This window comes from Poecile atricapillus, chromosome 1, assembly GCF_030490865.1.
Source record: "Poecile atricapillus isolate bPoeAtr1 chromosome 1, bPoeAtr1.hap1, whole genome shotgun sequence".
In the NCBI taxonomy this organism is placed as follows: domain Eukaryota; kingdom Metazoa; phylum Chordata; class Aves; order Passeriformes; family Paridae; genus Poecile; species Poecile atricapillus.
Window position 1 is genome coordinate 9,047,462 of NC_081249.1, and position 16,071 is coordinate 9,063,532.

The 16,071-nt window shown below is 35.2% G+C and overlaps 1 protein-coding gene across 1 annotated transcript in view; it reads left to right on the forward strand.

Moving 5' to 3' along the window:
* Window positions 1–16,071, forward strand: part of CFAP47 (cilia and flagella associated protein 47) — a 262,195-nt gene that overhangs the window by 14,271 nt on the left and 231,853 nt on the right. Inside the window, 11 exon segments of the mRNA XM_058829276.1 lie at window positions 265–417; window positions 1,074–1,263; window positions 1,369–1,465; window positions 2,713–2,929; window positions 3,541–3,785; window positions 4,703–4,833; window positions 5,947–6,069; window positions 7,411–7,542; window positions 8,746–8,823; window positions 9,378–9,522; window positions 11,042–11,136. Coding sequence (XP_058685259.1) covers window positions 265–417; window positions 1,074–1,263; window positions 1,369–1,465; window positions 2,713–2,929; window positions 3,541–3,785; window positions 4,703–4,833; window positions 5,947–6,069; window positions 7,411–7,542; window positions 8,746–8,823; window positions 9,378–9,522; window positions 11,042–11,136 — 1,606 coding nt within the window.

The window sequence follows — 16,071 nt, forward strand, 5'->3', positions numbered from 1 at the left end:
ACTTTAAAATTCATTGCATTCTTAAGTTTCTTGCACATAAATTTATTGAGTTTTCTTATGTGAAACTACAAATGTAGCTGTTAGACTTGAAATATTTCATTTTTATGGTTGCCTTTACAAGGTCAAATATTAATAATCAGCTGTGATAAAAAGAATGTTTGGAATAAAATATGTATGTATCAAAATCAATTATGCTTTCATTCTAACAAGACCCAGTATCATTTTACATGTGTAATAAAACTACAATTATCTTTAAATATTTAGGACTATTTTCACAAAGACTGAGAGATATAATTATGTAGACCCAGAATTTGCTTATACTGACTCTGAAAGACTGTTAAGAGAAGAAGATAGGAAACACTATATAAACTTCATTTCCTGTTTAAGACAGCGTCGCTTAGAGAAAGAGGCTGCTAGGTAAGACTTGTTTTAAAAGGTAAATAAATACTTTAGGCTCATACACAAAATATGTGAATATACATGCAGAATTAACTAAATGGCACCAGTCATATACCTAAATTTGTCCTATGCCAGTATGCTTATGATATTGGGACTTTAATTTATAATGCATTCAAAACCTGTGTGTTTCAAGTATTTAGACACATAGAAATCAATTCCTGCGTGAAATGTAGGGATAGAGGCAGGGCACTTGAAATTAAGCTTAAAGCAAACATAAATTAAGGTGTCAAGGTTTAAGAATACTTGATTATGGTTAATAGGAGAAAACATAACATTGATTGTTTTGGATTCTCTTTATATAATAAATCTGTATTTCCAACTAGAATGTTTAGCTCACCCCAAGTGATGGATTCAGTATGTAAATTATTATATATTCTGTGGACTGAAGCAGATACAATCCTTTAATCTGACTGCTCCTCTAGACTTATAGTAAAAAACAAAACAATATAAGTATTTTCAAGGTATTTTCTGTGCTTCAGGGCTTTTTAAATAATGAAATATTCTTACTTAAAATATTAATTGTTTTGTTTAAAAATATTAAATAATTTAATGTGTAGCCATGGAATGCTCAAACTTTTAGATTTCCACATGCTTTTTTTTTCCCTTCCCTGTAGGCAGTTTTATATTTATAACACTCCTGTGAGCATAGGCATTAAACCAGCGGAAGGTCTTAAGTCACCAAAAATCTCAATCACAGATTTTCCCAAGGAGAAACCACAGTCCAGAATGCTTCCTTTAGATGACAATTGCTTGTTAACTAGTCGAGAATTGGCAGCAATTGTTTCGAAATCTACAAACAAAGGAGTAAGTTAAACACTTGAGTAGTATGCTAGCATAATGTGTTTATCGTATAAAAAAATCACAAGAATTTTGATCCTGCTCTAAGGAAGTGACTTGTGCTTATCACAGGTTTGGAGCTGGCTTAATCCCATGCCATATTCTACCAAGGAAAAGGAAGATTGTCATCTAACTTTGACACACAAACAGCTTCATCAAATATTCATTGGTAAGATTTTTAATTTGGTTGCAAAATGCAAGTAGTTGTTAAATACATATAGTTGTTATAAAAACACTTAAGTATAGTAACACAATTTATGATTATAGATGTTCACCCTAAATAGAGAACAGTTTAATTTGGTAGGCAGCTTGAGACCTGCAGTAGTGTTTCACTAAAGCTTTGTAATTCTCAGCAAATACTGAGATATGATTAGGTATGAACATGTTAAAGAAGAGTTTTCTTTAAAGACTGCTCATACCACAACCTCTTACAGAGAAATCACCACAGCATAGTATGACAGTTGCTCATACCTTTAGGCCTTGTTAGTGGATAGAATCTGGACCAGCATTAAGATCACCAAGATTCATGGAAGTGCTCAGAATATTTCTGGGAATTCACAGTGAAGCTCGATGGCCCCAAAAAGTAAAACTTCAGGATCCTCCATCAAAATAATTTCAGGGTAATGTTCTGTAATGGGGAGCAACACCTTATAGAACTTCTTAGTGACTTCTTAACAACATTTGTTACTGCAACAGGTCTATTATAAGGTCAGCTTTTTTTTTCAGTAAAATTTTGTAGCAGCAAAAAGAATTTCAGTGCTTCCTGGGCTTTTTTAAATTTTCAGCAAGCCGGAACTTGAATAGTGTAGCTGTGTAAACTGATACAGTTGGGGAAAGGTAGAACAAGACAAACATAATAATACAAAAAGTGCTGAGAGTTTCTTAAGATGTTTGATTAGTGCCATGAGCACTAAAGTTTACAGACCAGCCTAAAAGCTAGTGATAGCAGTAAACTAGGTAGGGGAGTAAATCTGTGGACCATCACATGACATAAATTATTAAACCAAATGGTCACACATCAGGGACCAAACCAACAGGTTGCATACATAAACTTCCAGTGAATTGGTGGTAATTTGTCCTTTTAAATATCTGCTTAACAAAAAGAAGTACTTATGGTTATTAATAGTCTTGTTAGTGAGCACATTGATTTCCTGTTTTATCAGTTGACTAAAACAAGCACAATTTAAAAATAAACGTTGCTGGTTTTTGACTTGTATTGCTGAAAATGCTCACAGAACATGAGAGATGCTTACTTCCACATTTTAGTGATAATTCGTTCCACTACAGGATTTTTGTAGCTGCCTAAGTTTGTAATTGAAGAACTAAAGCATTTGATCAAATTATTTTAGTAGTTATGTTTCCTTACATTATCTTTCACCTTTTAATGTTGAGGATATTTTTTCTTACATAATTCAGGTCCTTCTACTATAGATTTTGGTGAGGTTTGTGTGTATTCTACAACAACCAAAGAACTGCACGTCATCAATAACTTGTCAGTTCATATTTGGATACAAATTGAGATGGAAGTTGAGGAATTGAGGGAGACATCTCCATTGTCTCAGGTGGTGCCTCCTCTTACAAAAACTCATATTCCAGTTGTGTTTGAGACGACCACTGTTGGAATGTTTAAAAGGTAAGGCTTTTTATATTCATCTTGATTTACACATTTCTTGACAATAGTAAAATATTTTTTTAAGAAATCACCTGGCTGATTTTAAAGTAGTCAGAGTAATTGTTAATGGTGTACACTCATCTGTGGGGACATTGCAATGATCAGTGCAGTTTTATGTTGCAAAATTTTCCTAATGCAGTACTTTTTCTTGTTTTTTTTTTTTAAACCACAAACAAAAATCTGTCCTGTGAAAAGCCTTATCTAGCTAGAAGTGTATCAGGGAAAAAGGTTTTCTATTATGGTGTGTTTACTAGGGAAATTTCTATGGAAAATACTGTTTTCTTTCCAGACTAGCATTGCATCACTCGCATTCGTGCTCAGGTCTTTTCATGCAGCTCCTGAGAAAATGTAAAAAAAAAAACCTGTTCTCTAGCCTGCTGGTATTAACTCTCTGTTTTCTAATGTTGAAATGACTGTGTGAGGCTGATCATCCTTTAAGTCTTAACCATGTGTTCACACTCAGTTGTTAAGTGTTTTTTTGCTAGTAGTTATATTTCATGTAAATTTAACTCTGACTGTAATGCATAATAAATGCATAAAAATATTGTGAGATATATATTTTCATGTTACAGATCTTTGAGTTACAAAATAAACAACCGACACATTGGACATGTGCTGGTAGTTGCACATGCAATGCCTATTGAACTTCAGCTGTCTACAAGGGAACTGATTCTGACTCCTGTTCCTGGTTGCCTAGCAGGGACAGAGTTTAGAAGAACTGTCAGGGTGTGCAATCCCAGAAACTATCCTGCTAGCTTTAGTTGGAAATCTGTAACTGGAGATAGAAAATCTGCATTTACTATAAAGCCAATCAGAGGTATGCTATGCAAATACAGTGTGTGTATGCATCTTGTATGTCAACAGCTTTAAATAAGACAAACATTTAGCTGATGCTATAAACTATATTTTTAGATTTCTGTCAATATCAGTGTGTCCCTAAAACAGTATCAGGTCACAGTGAGCACCACAGCAGCATTATCTGTGTAAGCCCTGCCCTGAATATATGCTCCCTGCTTCCATGACCAGCCAGCAGTGCTTGTGTAAACATTTTTCTCAGCACAGATTGCTGACATTTCAAGAATGGGGTAGCAACATCATACAGCTCATCAGGATAGGAAATTTTCCAAAAGCACTGAATGAAGCTGCTAAAAAGTTGATGAAGATTGAGTAACATAAATGGAGTTCAGTCTGGAATTGGTCTGCATTTGCATCATGGATCAGTGTTTGTTGCATGTGTGTATAGCTTTTACCTTCTTCTCACTGACAAATAATATTCTGCAGGGGTATGTTGGATCTCCATTATTAAAAAACAAACTTCTAACTGTATTGGATTTGGTGTGCTTTGATTCTTGAGAAAAGATATTTCTGCTAACAAATTCAGACTCAATTGCAAGCAAAAAAGTGTGTACAATCTTTCCCCAAGTTACTATTCTGCAAGAAAGTCTGTTCTTTTATTTTTGTTTTCATTAGAGTAATTCATGGCTAAAAATACCAGTAAACTTTGAGTATGTTTTACTGCAGGATGCTAATAAATAGTTTATGCAATGGTCATGAGAATCCAAGACCTAATTTTGCTTAATTCATCAGACTGTTCAGCACCTAAGAAATGTAGTCTTACATGCAGTAATAGAAGGTCATTTCACATTTATGTATCTGCTATTTCTAATTATACAGTGTAATTTGACAGTTGTACATGTGTATGCTATAACATCTAAATTATGTACATATATTTAGGGTTTGTGGAGGCCTATAGTGATGTGGAGTGTGAAGTTGTTTGGCATCCAGGGTTCAACACTCTAGAAACAGGACAATTCATCTTGTCTGTGCGCAAAGGAAATTCAATTCACTTGAAATGTTTTGCAAAGGTAACAATTCATGTGGCCGCTTTAGAGAAGAAAAATGTGGGGATTTCTTTAAACAAGTAATACATTAAATATATTTCTATTATTGTCTATTTTTTAATGAAAATATTTTAATTTTATATGGCTTTTACTTAACATGTTTAACTAAACAATATGCTCCAAAGACATGATGGAGAAAGCAAGGCAAAGACAATTTACCACCTTCTTGCTTTTGATGATATTCTTCCTTTGGCATCACAGCTTAATGGTCCTTATATATTATGGGCTAATATTGTGCTTGCTTTGCCTAGTTTGACTGAACATATGTTGAGAAGTTATACAACAGTTTTTTAGATAGATATTATTTATTAAAGGAATAAAAATCTAGGTGTGTGTGGGACGGTATGTTTCAGAGTTTCAAGTTAGCAACAGACTCTTAACTGAATTTTGTGTTGTTATTTGAACATGGTATTTGAGAAGCAATGTTCTGGGTAGTCTTCTAAACAGTGACATTCAGATTTGGTTAGTTATTTGTTGTCTTACGTTGCATACTGGGGAGTATGAAGAAGAAAGACTTTTTGTTTCACTCTATTCTAATGGCTACATGTTTTAGAACTGTTATTGGCAGCCAAGAAAACTTTTCCCTTTCTTTTGATGAGCCTGTTTTTGGTTTTGGTTTTTTTTTTTTCCTAGTAGATATTTTTCTTTTCTTCCTCTTCTTTTGAAGTCTTGTAAGTTTGCCATATGTAAATCAGGATGCGTGCAAATTAGAATATTTGTGTTTCTACTGCTATTAATATCTCAGAAATATCTTGTCCTGATCACACATTTGGAGTTAATAAAGTTTGTGCTGTTAAATTTAATTAAAATATTTTTATCGGTCTTGAAATAAGTCCAGAAATATCAGTAGGGTTGAGTCTGTTTAGTCTGAATCTAGATAAGTTCAGTAGATTAAGTAAATCTTGTCTCTCACTTAAGCTGTGTTTTCCTATTTGAATACTTCCAATTTATGTATTTACACAAATATATTTGCTCATTATGTAATTAAAAAAATTAGGCAGAATTATTTATTTGTGTGTAGGAATATGTTATATAGTTTGCTTGTTTTATCTCTCCCTTTTTTTTTTTTTTTCATAGTTTGGTACTACTAGAGTTCAGTTTATGGCCCAAAATATATCCTTCTTTCATAGTCCAATTGATTTCACTACTTGTAAGACAGCCACTATTCTAAACACAGGACACAACCATGCATACTTCCAAGTAAGAGACAATTATTTCTAGCACACTTAATTCCTTGGGTTGGGGAGCAGAAGGGAGTTAATTTTACCAGATTGTGTTATGGTTTTGTATTTTCAGTTGTTAAATATGTACCTGTTTAGGTTTTTGTGATGTTTTCTGGAGAAACAAGATTGATGTAAATAGGAATTCTGTCCCTCTGTCAAATTTGCAATGATGGGTAGATGGGACAAGAGACAAGCAAAGCGGTGATGGCCTAAATGATTTTGGCAGTTTTCTGAGAGCCAGGGGTGAGGGTGGAACCCCATACTCGGGTACCCTATGGAAAAAGCATTTTTTGGATGTTTTCCTGCTTTGAGAGACAGAGCAAACTGGCTGGTTATCCTACCCATGCTGTCCAGTCAGTGCATGCAGGCACCCAGAGCTGTCACAGCACATTGGGATGACTTTGATAAACCAGCATCCAGGGGCAAGAGGGGCTGTGCAATGAATTGAAGAAGGGATGAGATAGGTGCCAGAGTGGGTAAAGACATAATACACAAATTAGTAGGAAACCTAACCTCATTAGTTTTGCTGATCACAGGATAATTGCTGTATTCAGTGGAGGAAAATAATTTTCATTGAAATCCTCAGAGTTTTTGTTACTGAATTATTACAGTGCTGAGAAGCATGCTAAATTTATTTTGATTTGTACCAGATTTCTCTTTTATCAGCTGAGCATTGAATAACAAGTAGTAACATAGTGTTGGAGGCTGGGTCTGAAAGAGTGAAATCAGCATAGCCACTAACATAAACAAACATACCCAGCCTTTTTAGCCTCCAGAATTACTCTTAAGCCAAGACATAGCTGGTTGGTCTTGGTCACTATCACTTGTGTATCTACTTTAAAAAGCTATCTCTTAGGAGTGCATTAGAAGGGAAAAAGTTCCTTTTAGTCTTTGCTAACTGTGGGTAAACTGAAAATTTACTTCTAATATTATTACTGAGCTATACAAGATTGGGGTTCTGTGTCCCATCTTACTGTGAATGTCAAAAAAGAAGTGAGGAATTTAGGTAGCAAGTCTTAATTTTGATAACTCAATGTAAACAACCCAAAACTCAAAACTCCAAGTTTCCAATTGGTGAAAAAAATTACTTCATAGTGGAAACTGACAGTTATGTTTAGAAATCTGTTACTTTCTTTTGTTTACTTGCATTTTTCCCCAAATTAAGTCCAAGTTAGCATTATATGCTATGAAGGTTCTCCTTGTAAGACTATAAAGTCTTTATTTTAGATATATTGGTATAAATAAAACAACAACAAGAACCAAAACAAATGAATGCAGACACCTTTTTTCAGTATGTTTCTTGTTTGTGTTTGTGAAGGTTCTTGACACAAACCCACTGCCTGGAATGAAAATCACCCCCTCTGTAGGAGTGATACCTGTGGGAGGCGTTGCTGATCTCAAAATCTCTTTCTCTCCAAAGGCACACATGAATTTTGATAAAAAAGTGGAGGTATTTCAAAACTGGAAGAACTTTGTCTTTTGAATGTTATCCTGTGTGTGTGCATATGTTCATGCCTCTTTTGGATTTTATTTCCAGTGTTCTAATTCTTTTTAAGAATAAGGTTTTCTTGTAGCAGATCATTACTGCTGTAACCTATTCTGGTTTTTTTTTTGTCTCAGTCGTTCTCAGAAGTATCAAAGCAGCCTCTCAGTTTGAGCTGATGCATATTATACCACTGTCAAGCTGTTGGAAGTAATGTGTGATTGTTCTTTACAAGATAATGTAGACATACCTGCAGTTTTTGTAATCTATAGAGAGGCAGGATTGGAGTACTCTTACGTTTTTAATTTCTTGACTTTTTTTCCTGGTTTTCTCAGACATGGCTCTCCTAGTAGATTTCCTTTGATAGTAGGTGTGCAATAAACATGTAACATTTTGTTTTCTGCATGCCTGTTTCCTAAAATAAGTGAGATTGGGAAAAAAGATGCCATCAAGAGCCTGAACTTTGCTACCATTTCTGACTGATCTTGGATTCACCATCTTCTGGGGCTGCATATATTATGCTTGTTAAACCTAGGATTCATTTATTTTTTTTTTCCATTTTTACAATAGATTTAATATTCCCCAGAACAGTAGTGTCTACCTTGTACCAGCACCTCTGTCAAGCAATGTGTGTTGTGATGCACATTCCAATTCTCACAGCTGCTGAGCACAGATTCCTCCTGGTGGAAGAAGCTGCTCATTCTAGTAACACAGCCTCCTGCAATATTACTTTTGTCTGCAGAACTGGGGGAGACTGGTCACTGGTCTTTCTTACAACCCTGGGTTGTTATTTTTATGTTTGTTGTTTTTTTTTTTTTTTCTGTATTTTTAATTAACAGCTATATCTATTAAGCTGTATCTGTCCCAGATGTGGTATGCCACAAAGGCATGATTTGAAGCCACACATCACTGGAATCTGTGTATATATGTTCTGGAAAATAAAGGCATTTACTTCATCTCTTCATATTTCTGCAGAAAAAAAGCATTATATTATAAGGGCAGAGTTATTTTCATATTTTCAGTGCAATTTTTACTGACTCTCTGCTTTGTGTCTGTGGGATAGGGCTGCGTTGGTGTTTTCATGTTTTTTCATGTAATTATGACAGATTTGGTGAGTTAGTTATGTTAAAGTGACCTTGTCCACAGTGCCAGTGTTGTCCCTTCACTTAGGTGGCAGTGAGGAATGCAGCAGAACTCACACTTCGGATTGGTGGATTTTCAGAGATCACTGAAATAGGCATTGATGTGGTAAGTGTGAAGAAATTGTAGCTATTGGTAAGATTGGTTAAGTATTTTGCTTTATCTTGATGTTCAAGTGGCTCCTCTCTGTTTCATATTTTTCATTTCTTCCTAAAATAATTTGCCAAGAAGATTATCAAAGAGATGAACCTAGGAAGAGGGATTAAAACCCAAATGTGCATATACCAGTTGCACTAAATGATAGCTGCCAGCTTTAGTTTTTGAACTGGACAATCTGGAATAAGTCTGTTGAAAGGGAGACGATTTCCTAAGGTAGTTATAGCAAAAAATGCAATAAAGGGAAAAGTAAGCTACCAGTCTGTTTACTGAATAATGAAAACTTTTCTGATTGTGTAACTGGACTTGATATTAAATTCTAAACTCTTCTATTTTGTGTCCTGGAAAGATTTTAAAGGTAAGGGTTATGTGAGACTGTTGATTAACCAATACTGTTTTTGTGTTATAAATTGTGAATCTTGTACAATTACATTTTTTCACATTATGTTCAACTATAAACTTAACTTCACAGTGTTTTGACCCATTTTTTTTCTTTTAACTTACAGGAAGTATTTGAATTTGGTGGTCTTGCTGTTGGCGCTACAAAATCAATTCCATTTTTACTGCAGAACAAGGGACAATCTTGTACCAGAGTGGAGTTGGATTTTTCTACGTATAGGGATTTTAAATTGAATGCTGAAGACAATTCAGGTATTTGCTTTTGCTATATCAGGATTTTCATTAAATAAAGAATAAAAAAAATGCTGAGAGAAAATATGTCAGACCACTTCTGGTAGCCAAATTTTATGATATAAGAAAACTTAAAGCAATTATTTTAAAAGTGTTGCTTAATATAAATTAAGAGGAGACATTTTGATTTGCCTAGAAGATGACATTTGACAAAAATAAACATATGCAAAGTGTCAGGTTGCCTATAGATTTTTTTCCCCCAATTTTCCCCCCCTATAGTTGCTTAGGTAGAATAAAAAATTTGAATGACCTCTAACCAGTTAAAATAAAATCTTAAAAAACCCTAACAAACAAAGCCAAACAATTGTATTAATTTCCTATTCATGGACTCATACCCACTTTTTGGCAATGTTTACCCTTTGATTGTTTCATCACCAGTATAAGGGTTCAGAGTTTTCTTTTTCCCAAAGGGACACGATGTCTGCAGGTTAAAGACAGGCCCTCTGTGTTTTGCATGAATACCTAGCTCAGGAGGTTACTGGGACAGTAGTGGAATTCATTTTTGCTTGGTAGAACTCATGCAGATTCTTATCCTGCACATGGTTGCTCATGGCTTTCCTACTTCAGTCATGGCATCTCCTTGGATGTTCCACCATCATTATTCACAGAATTTTGTAGGGACAGGAGGCCTAATAAGCACAGCTGCAAACTCGGGAATTCAAGACTCTTTCTTCTGCAAGACAATATTATAAAATTTAGTTGTATCTTTATGTTGAACTATATGTGGATGATGCAAAAAATGACCTCCCAAAATTAGAGGGATTTTCTTACCATGTGGTGCACTTAAGAGGGAGAGGGAGCTGGGGGCTCCTAGTCAGTCATCTTAACTTGGAAAAGAGCTATAAGGCTCTTTACAACAGGCAAGCAGCCAGTGTGGGATCAGACTCATTGCACATGATCTCTGGATCAGGGTTTGTGCTTGAAACCAGTCATGTGATACCCAGTCAGGTTCAGTACTCAAATGGTAAATACTGGATGAATACCCCTGGTGTTCTGTGATGGATGCTGGTCTTGGAGGAATATTACCTTTGCTGGAAACCTGTGCTTAAAATTGAACATGGAAGCCTGAAAAATGAAGCAAGCCTTATTGGAAATGTAGATTATGCCTAAAAGTTATTAAAAAAAAAAAAAGAACAAACCAGTTTCAGCCAACTATTTTTTTCCCTTTGGTATTAGTTTATTATGTAATTAACTATTTTAGCCTAACACTTTTATTCAAAGGTAAAGGACAATGTTGTTCTGGTTTTGTCTGAAATATTGCATTCTCCCGAATGAATAACTTCCATGAAAATTGCTGATAATTAATACTGCCCAAATTTACCTTCAGAATCCTTATGAGATGCTATATTCCATTGTGACTTTGTGAGAAATGCTTACCATGCAAATATGTAGATACTTGATACTGGGAATCACTTTGAAATACTGTAGCAATTATAGATATTTCATGCAGTAACATCTGTTTATAAATTTTGTTTGGCAGTGATTGACCATTCTCATTCAAACCCCAATTTGTATTCAATTACCTTAAAGGGAGGGTCATCTTTGCAATGCTTCTTGATCTTGGTGCCAAAAAAGGTAGGTTTATGGGACAGTAGTGGTTAAGTTAATTAAGGTCATGCTCTGTTATATTTCTGTGCTGGGAAAATAGAGACTTTAGATGAACATTTTAGTATGTGCAATGGTTTTATAATTAGTAATGCAATTTTTAACAAAACAAGTTCTGAAATAATCTCTTTATAACTTTGTTTGCATACACAAAGAAAATCCATTTTCTCAATGGATGAAAAATGGTGTAAACTAATACTGAAATGTCATACCACATATTCATGAAATCATTCAACAAACCAGCAGCCACCTTCTTTTTGCAGCTGTTCTCGCCTGAATTCCCAGGTGACCAAGAAACTGCAAATGGAGATGAGTTTTATGTGTCTTTATAAAGATTATAGTCTATATAATCTTTATAAAGGTTGGCAAACTTGCTTTCTGGTTGAGGTATTTGAGTGGAAAAAAATTGAAGGTACAAGACTTAAGTTACTTTTATATTCAAAAATTAGCATTTTATTGGCAGTAACTGTCAATAGAGAGTGCTCAAGTGAATTTTAAATCCAGCCCCATTGAAAAATGCGTTAGAAATTGAAGGTTTGGGGTTTCCACATATTTGGAGAACAATGAACTGCAAGAAAACTTAGTGTATGGTATCATAAACCAGCTTCAGAACAAGCAGCTGGGGATCACTTCTACAGCATATAAACCCATTGCATTATCCACACTTTTACCTTAAAAATGAATAACAGATATTATGCATCTGGATAGGGCCAGGAGTATTCGTTTTCCTCCACCACCCACCTCCCACCCCTGCCTTCTCAGCAGTATAAAATGGAATTCCTTTGTTCAAAGCATCATTCAAATAATATTTGTATAATACAGGCTGTGTCTGATAATGTTGCAATTTCCTTCTCTGTATACATGGAAGCTACTGGAGAGAGTTTATAGCACATACACTACTCTGAAATTATTTTTCCTGACAGAATATGAGTCAATAGAGTTATAAGAAATTCCTTCTGCACTATAACAGGCCTTGAATGAAGGGAAAAGGAATAGTTTTAGAATAGAACTATTTTTGAACAGTTGTTATGTTTTTAAGTATCTTGACACTTCTAAAAGAAAACTCATAAGCAAAATAATCAGAATTAGACTGGATACAGTGTCGGGAAAGTATGTAATTGTTTGCAAAATGGTACCTACAGAATATCTTGAGTGACCTATAATCAAACTGGAGAAACTCAGCAAAGGAAAATGCTGGCATTTTCCTTTAAGTAGAAGGGTCAGTAATGGGAATACAGGAGTAGATAAGGCTCTTGGAATAATCTGCGTGTGTGGCATTGCAGGCCACAAGCTGAACAAGAATTAAGAGCAGAGATTTACTATACCAATAGGAGCAATATTAATAAAGCAAGTAAAATAATTACTGTGGTCAGGGCTGATAACACTTCAGCTGCACACTTTGCCCATGTGGGATGCTATGTTTAAAGAAAGAAGTGGAACAATTCCACTTGGAAAGAAAGTCCAAAATAAAGCAATGGAAAAGAGAAGAACTCTATTTCCTATTGTGACATTTGAGCTCTATTCCTATTTCCTTTCCTTGTCAAGTTGCAGGATAGAATAAAAGTAGAAATGTTGCTATTGACACTGCTGTAAATTGAAGTGACTAACAAAATTAATATTTCTGAAGAATGCTGAAATACTAGCATGCTCTCTATGTTTAATTTAGCTTGTCACCTGAACATGATGTTCAGGATTGCTGATCATTATTGATGAGCCTTCCAACTGTCATTTTATATTAATGTACATTGGCTTAAGTGAAGATAAGGTTATGCCAGTTGGAAGTCTGCTTTAACTGTGGTATAAATTTGGAAAAACAATTTTTACATTTGATGGGATCAGTTTTGTGACTGTTCTTGCCAAAAAAAAAACCCAAAACCCCAAACAACCCCTAAAAAACAGAGCAGACAAGAAAAGGCTGTAAAATATTGCACCTGTTGATGACAGATTTTATTTTTTATTTTTCAAACTGTGTCTAAATGTTTTTCAAGTCTTAAGAATAATTTTTGGCAAACAGCAATTACTTCCTTCAGAAATAAGGGAATAAAAATTTCTAAAAGGAAATTTTCTTGGGTCCCCATATAGCCAACTAATAAGTGTTGCTTTAATTAAATATTTTTACTTCAGTTTCGCTTCTGTGCTCAGAATCCTTATATCTCCCTTTGCCCTTGGTGCTGGTTAAGCTGGCTGTAGCCAATGCCTTTCTGTTTCCAGTGTGTTCCTGCCTGTCAGGAGCAGCTCTCTGCTGGGCAGGGCGTACCCAAGGACCCTCACAGCTTCCAGCCCACTGGGAGTCACAGGTGAGCACCTCTGAGCTGGTGCAGCACTATCACAGCTGGCCCCAAGAGCACTGACTAATGTTAAATGGAATACCCAGTGTGGCATGACTACAGGCAGCATCTGGAAGTATTTGTAGCCCCCAGGATGCTGTAGCTTTTCTGTAATTTTTGACTCCTGCAATGTAGGATACTAATTAAAAACATAGTTCTGTTAAGAAAGTGCTTGAGGTACCAGCATCTCTTACAGGGATCAGAAACTCTCAGTACTTACTGATTCTTAAAACATTTTCCATCTCAGCTCTTTGTTATTCTACCTCCTCTATAGTCCCCATTTTCTCACCAGATTTCTTTCCTGATTTTCCAGCTTTGAGAAAAGCCCCAAACCTCTAAACTCTGTGTGTTAAGCTTCCCCTATTCAGGTTTCTCAGTTGCAAGTGCTATTTCCTGCCTCTCTGCATGTGAACAACTGTTTCTCTGATCTCATCTCTGTTTTTTTGACAACTGCTCTTCCCCAGCTTACCTCCCAGCTGCTACAAACTTTCTATATCCCATCAGGTCTCATTCTTTCCTCTCTGCCTTCTGGTTTTACTAGAACTTCCTCCTGTTGTAGTCATTACTGACAACACTACCCTATAAACCAACAACCCTCCATGATACTGGTAATTTCTTTAACAAAGTTGATACTAGGGCTATGGAAAAGTAAAAATAATCCAGGAGCACTGCTAAAAGCATAAAAAACCCCATGAAATTATTTTAATGTACTTAAAAAATTTATTAAAGCTACTTGAATTATTAATATATGGTTCCAAGTAATTTAGTCTTGAATGCAGTCTTGAATTCTGCCAAAAACTCTTTCAGATCAACAAATGTAATACATATATAGGAACTTTGAAGAGCTGCTACAATTTTCACTAAAATATAATATGTAGTAATAGTAATACATGGAACATCAAAAGATGCTCTTAGAGATGAAGTGTCTTGGCATGCTTAAAAAATAAACCGTAAAAAATGTTGAGCCAGTTCCTTCAGTATTCTGAGTGAGAAAATGGAGTCCATGCATTATAGATAAGGCTGGGATATTGCTCAGACACACTGTGACTGTGCCTTGCTGTTATTCCAGTGTCCTTGAAGGTGTTAGGAGTGACAGGGCTCTGCACCTCACTGCAGAGGGTTTAACCTTAGTGTTTGGTGGCTGTGAAAGTCAGAGCTGTCAGTGAAAGCAGTATCAATATCATCTATATCTGTATCATCTGTATCTGTATCTGTCTGTCTCCAGGCAGGATGATCCCCTGCTCACAGAGGTCCTGCAGGGTCTGCTGGGGAAAGCATGCTTCAAAGTTAGTTTTTTCTTTTTTTTTTTTGGTTTTTTTTTTAAACCCTGTTGGAAAATAACAAATTCCAGCATCTTGGAAAAAGGACAAAATATACAGCTGTGTAATAATGAAGCCTTCGAGTGCCTTTGATTGAGATAAATAGAACAGGTCACACCTGTCAGAGCTTATTGCTTAAGCTTGTTGTAGGGAAGTGACAGGTGTTTTGGTGGGGTTTTTTCTCCTTTTAAATGACCTTTTTTTTGGTGAAAGAACAGATTTGTCCTGTAAGAAGTGAATTCTGTGGAAAATCTGCAGCTGTGGAATTACAGGGTGTTGTTGTTGCATCATCTCTGACCATATACAAAGGAAGGATTTAATTTTATTGCAGTGCTTTGAATGATGACTTTGAACAGCAGTTACATTATTCATTGTGGAAGCTGCTTATCTGTGATATAAACCTGGGGGAATGAAAGATTTCAGTATATCTTAAGGAAAGGCTCATGTTGAATTTTTGGGAAGGCTGGGAGTGTATATTGGGTTCAGTTGCAGGACCAAAACCCTTGGCTTTGCAGTTAGGTTTAAATTTGAATCAAACTGATTTTTTCTAATGTACATTACATTTTGTCTCCTTGTATCCCTGCTGAATTTGTGTATTGGAGGTATAAATAAAGAAACTTTAAGGTCAGCCTTTTCATAAATACTTCAAAATACTTGAGCAATTTGCATGGTATTATATGATAAATACAAGATGTAAATTATCTTTTACAGATGTTTTAATGTAATTTTAAGGAATAAATTAGCTTATTAATTTATGTGAAATTCTCTGGGAAGTTGTACTGTGAAAGAAAACACTAATTTTAGAGAGATATCACATATTCTTTGTGCTAAACAAACTATGATTTCTGAATTAGAAAAATTTTATTCAACTTTGAGAATATATGCTCTATTAGAATAATAATTAGAGAATTGTATTTCATGCTTTCTAAGATATGTTGTTGCCTTGGAATACTCAGTAAAGATAGAGATGAAGTAACTGCTTTGAAAGTGTTTTTTGAAAATAACAATACTTTTTTCTACTCTGATTGCCACCTGACAGCTGTGCTTCTGTTCATTTTTGATCCATGAATTTTATGCAAAATACCATTTGAGTTCAATACTTGATGTGGTAGTTTTTCCCAATTTTGTTTCTTGTCTTATACCGGGTATTTAGGGCCAAGGCAGGAAGACATTCAGCCATGTTTGCTCTCCAGTGTTGACTCAGAGCTGCCAAACTGTATCAAACCTATTTCATAAATTCGAATGAGTTTTGGTAGCAG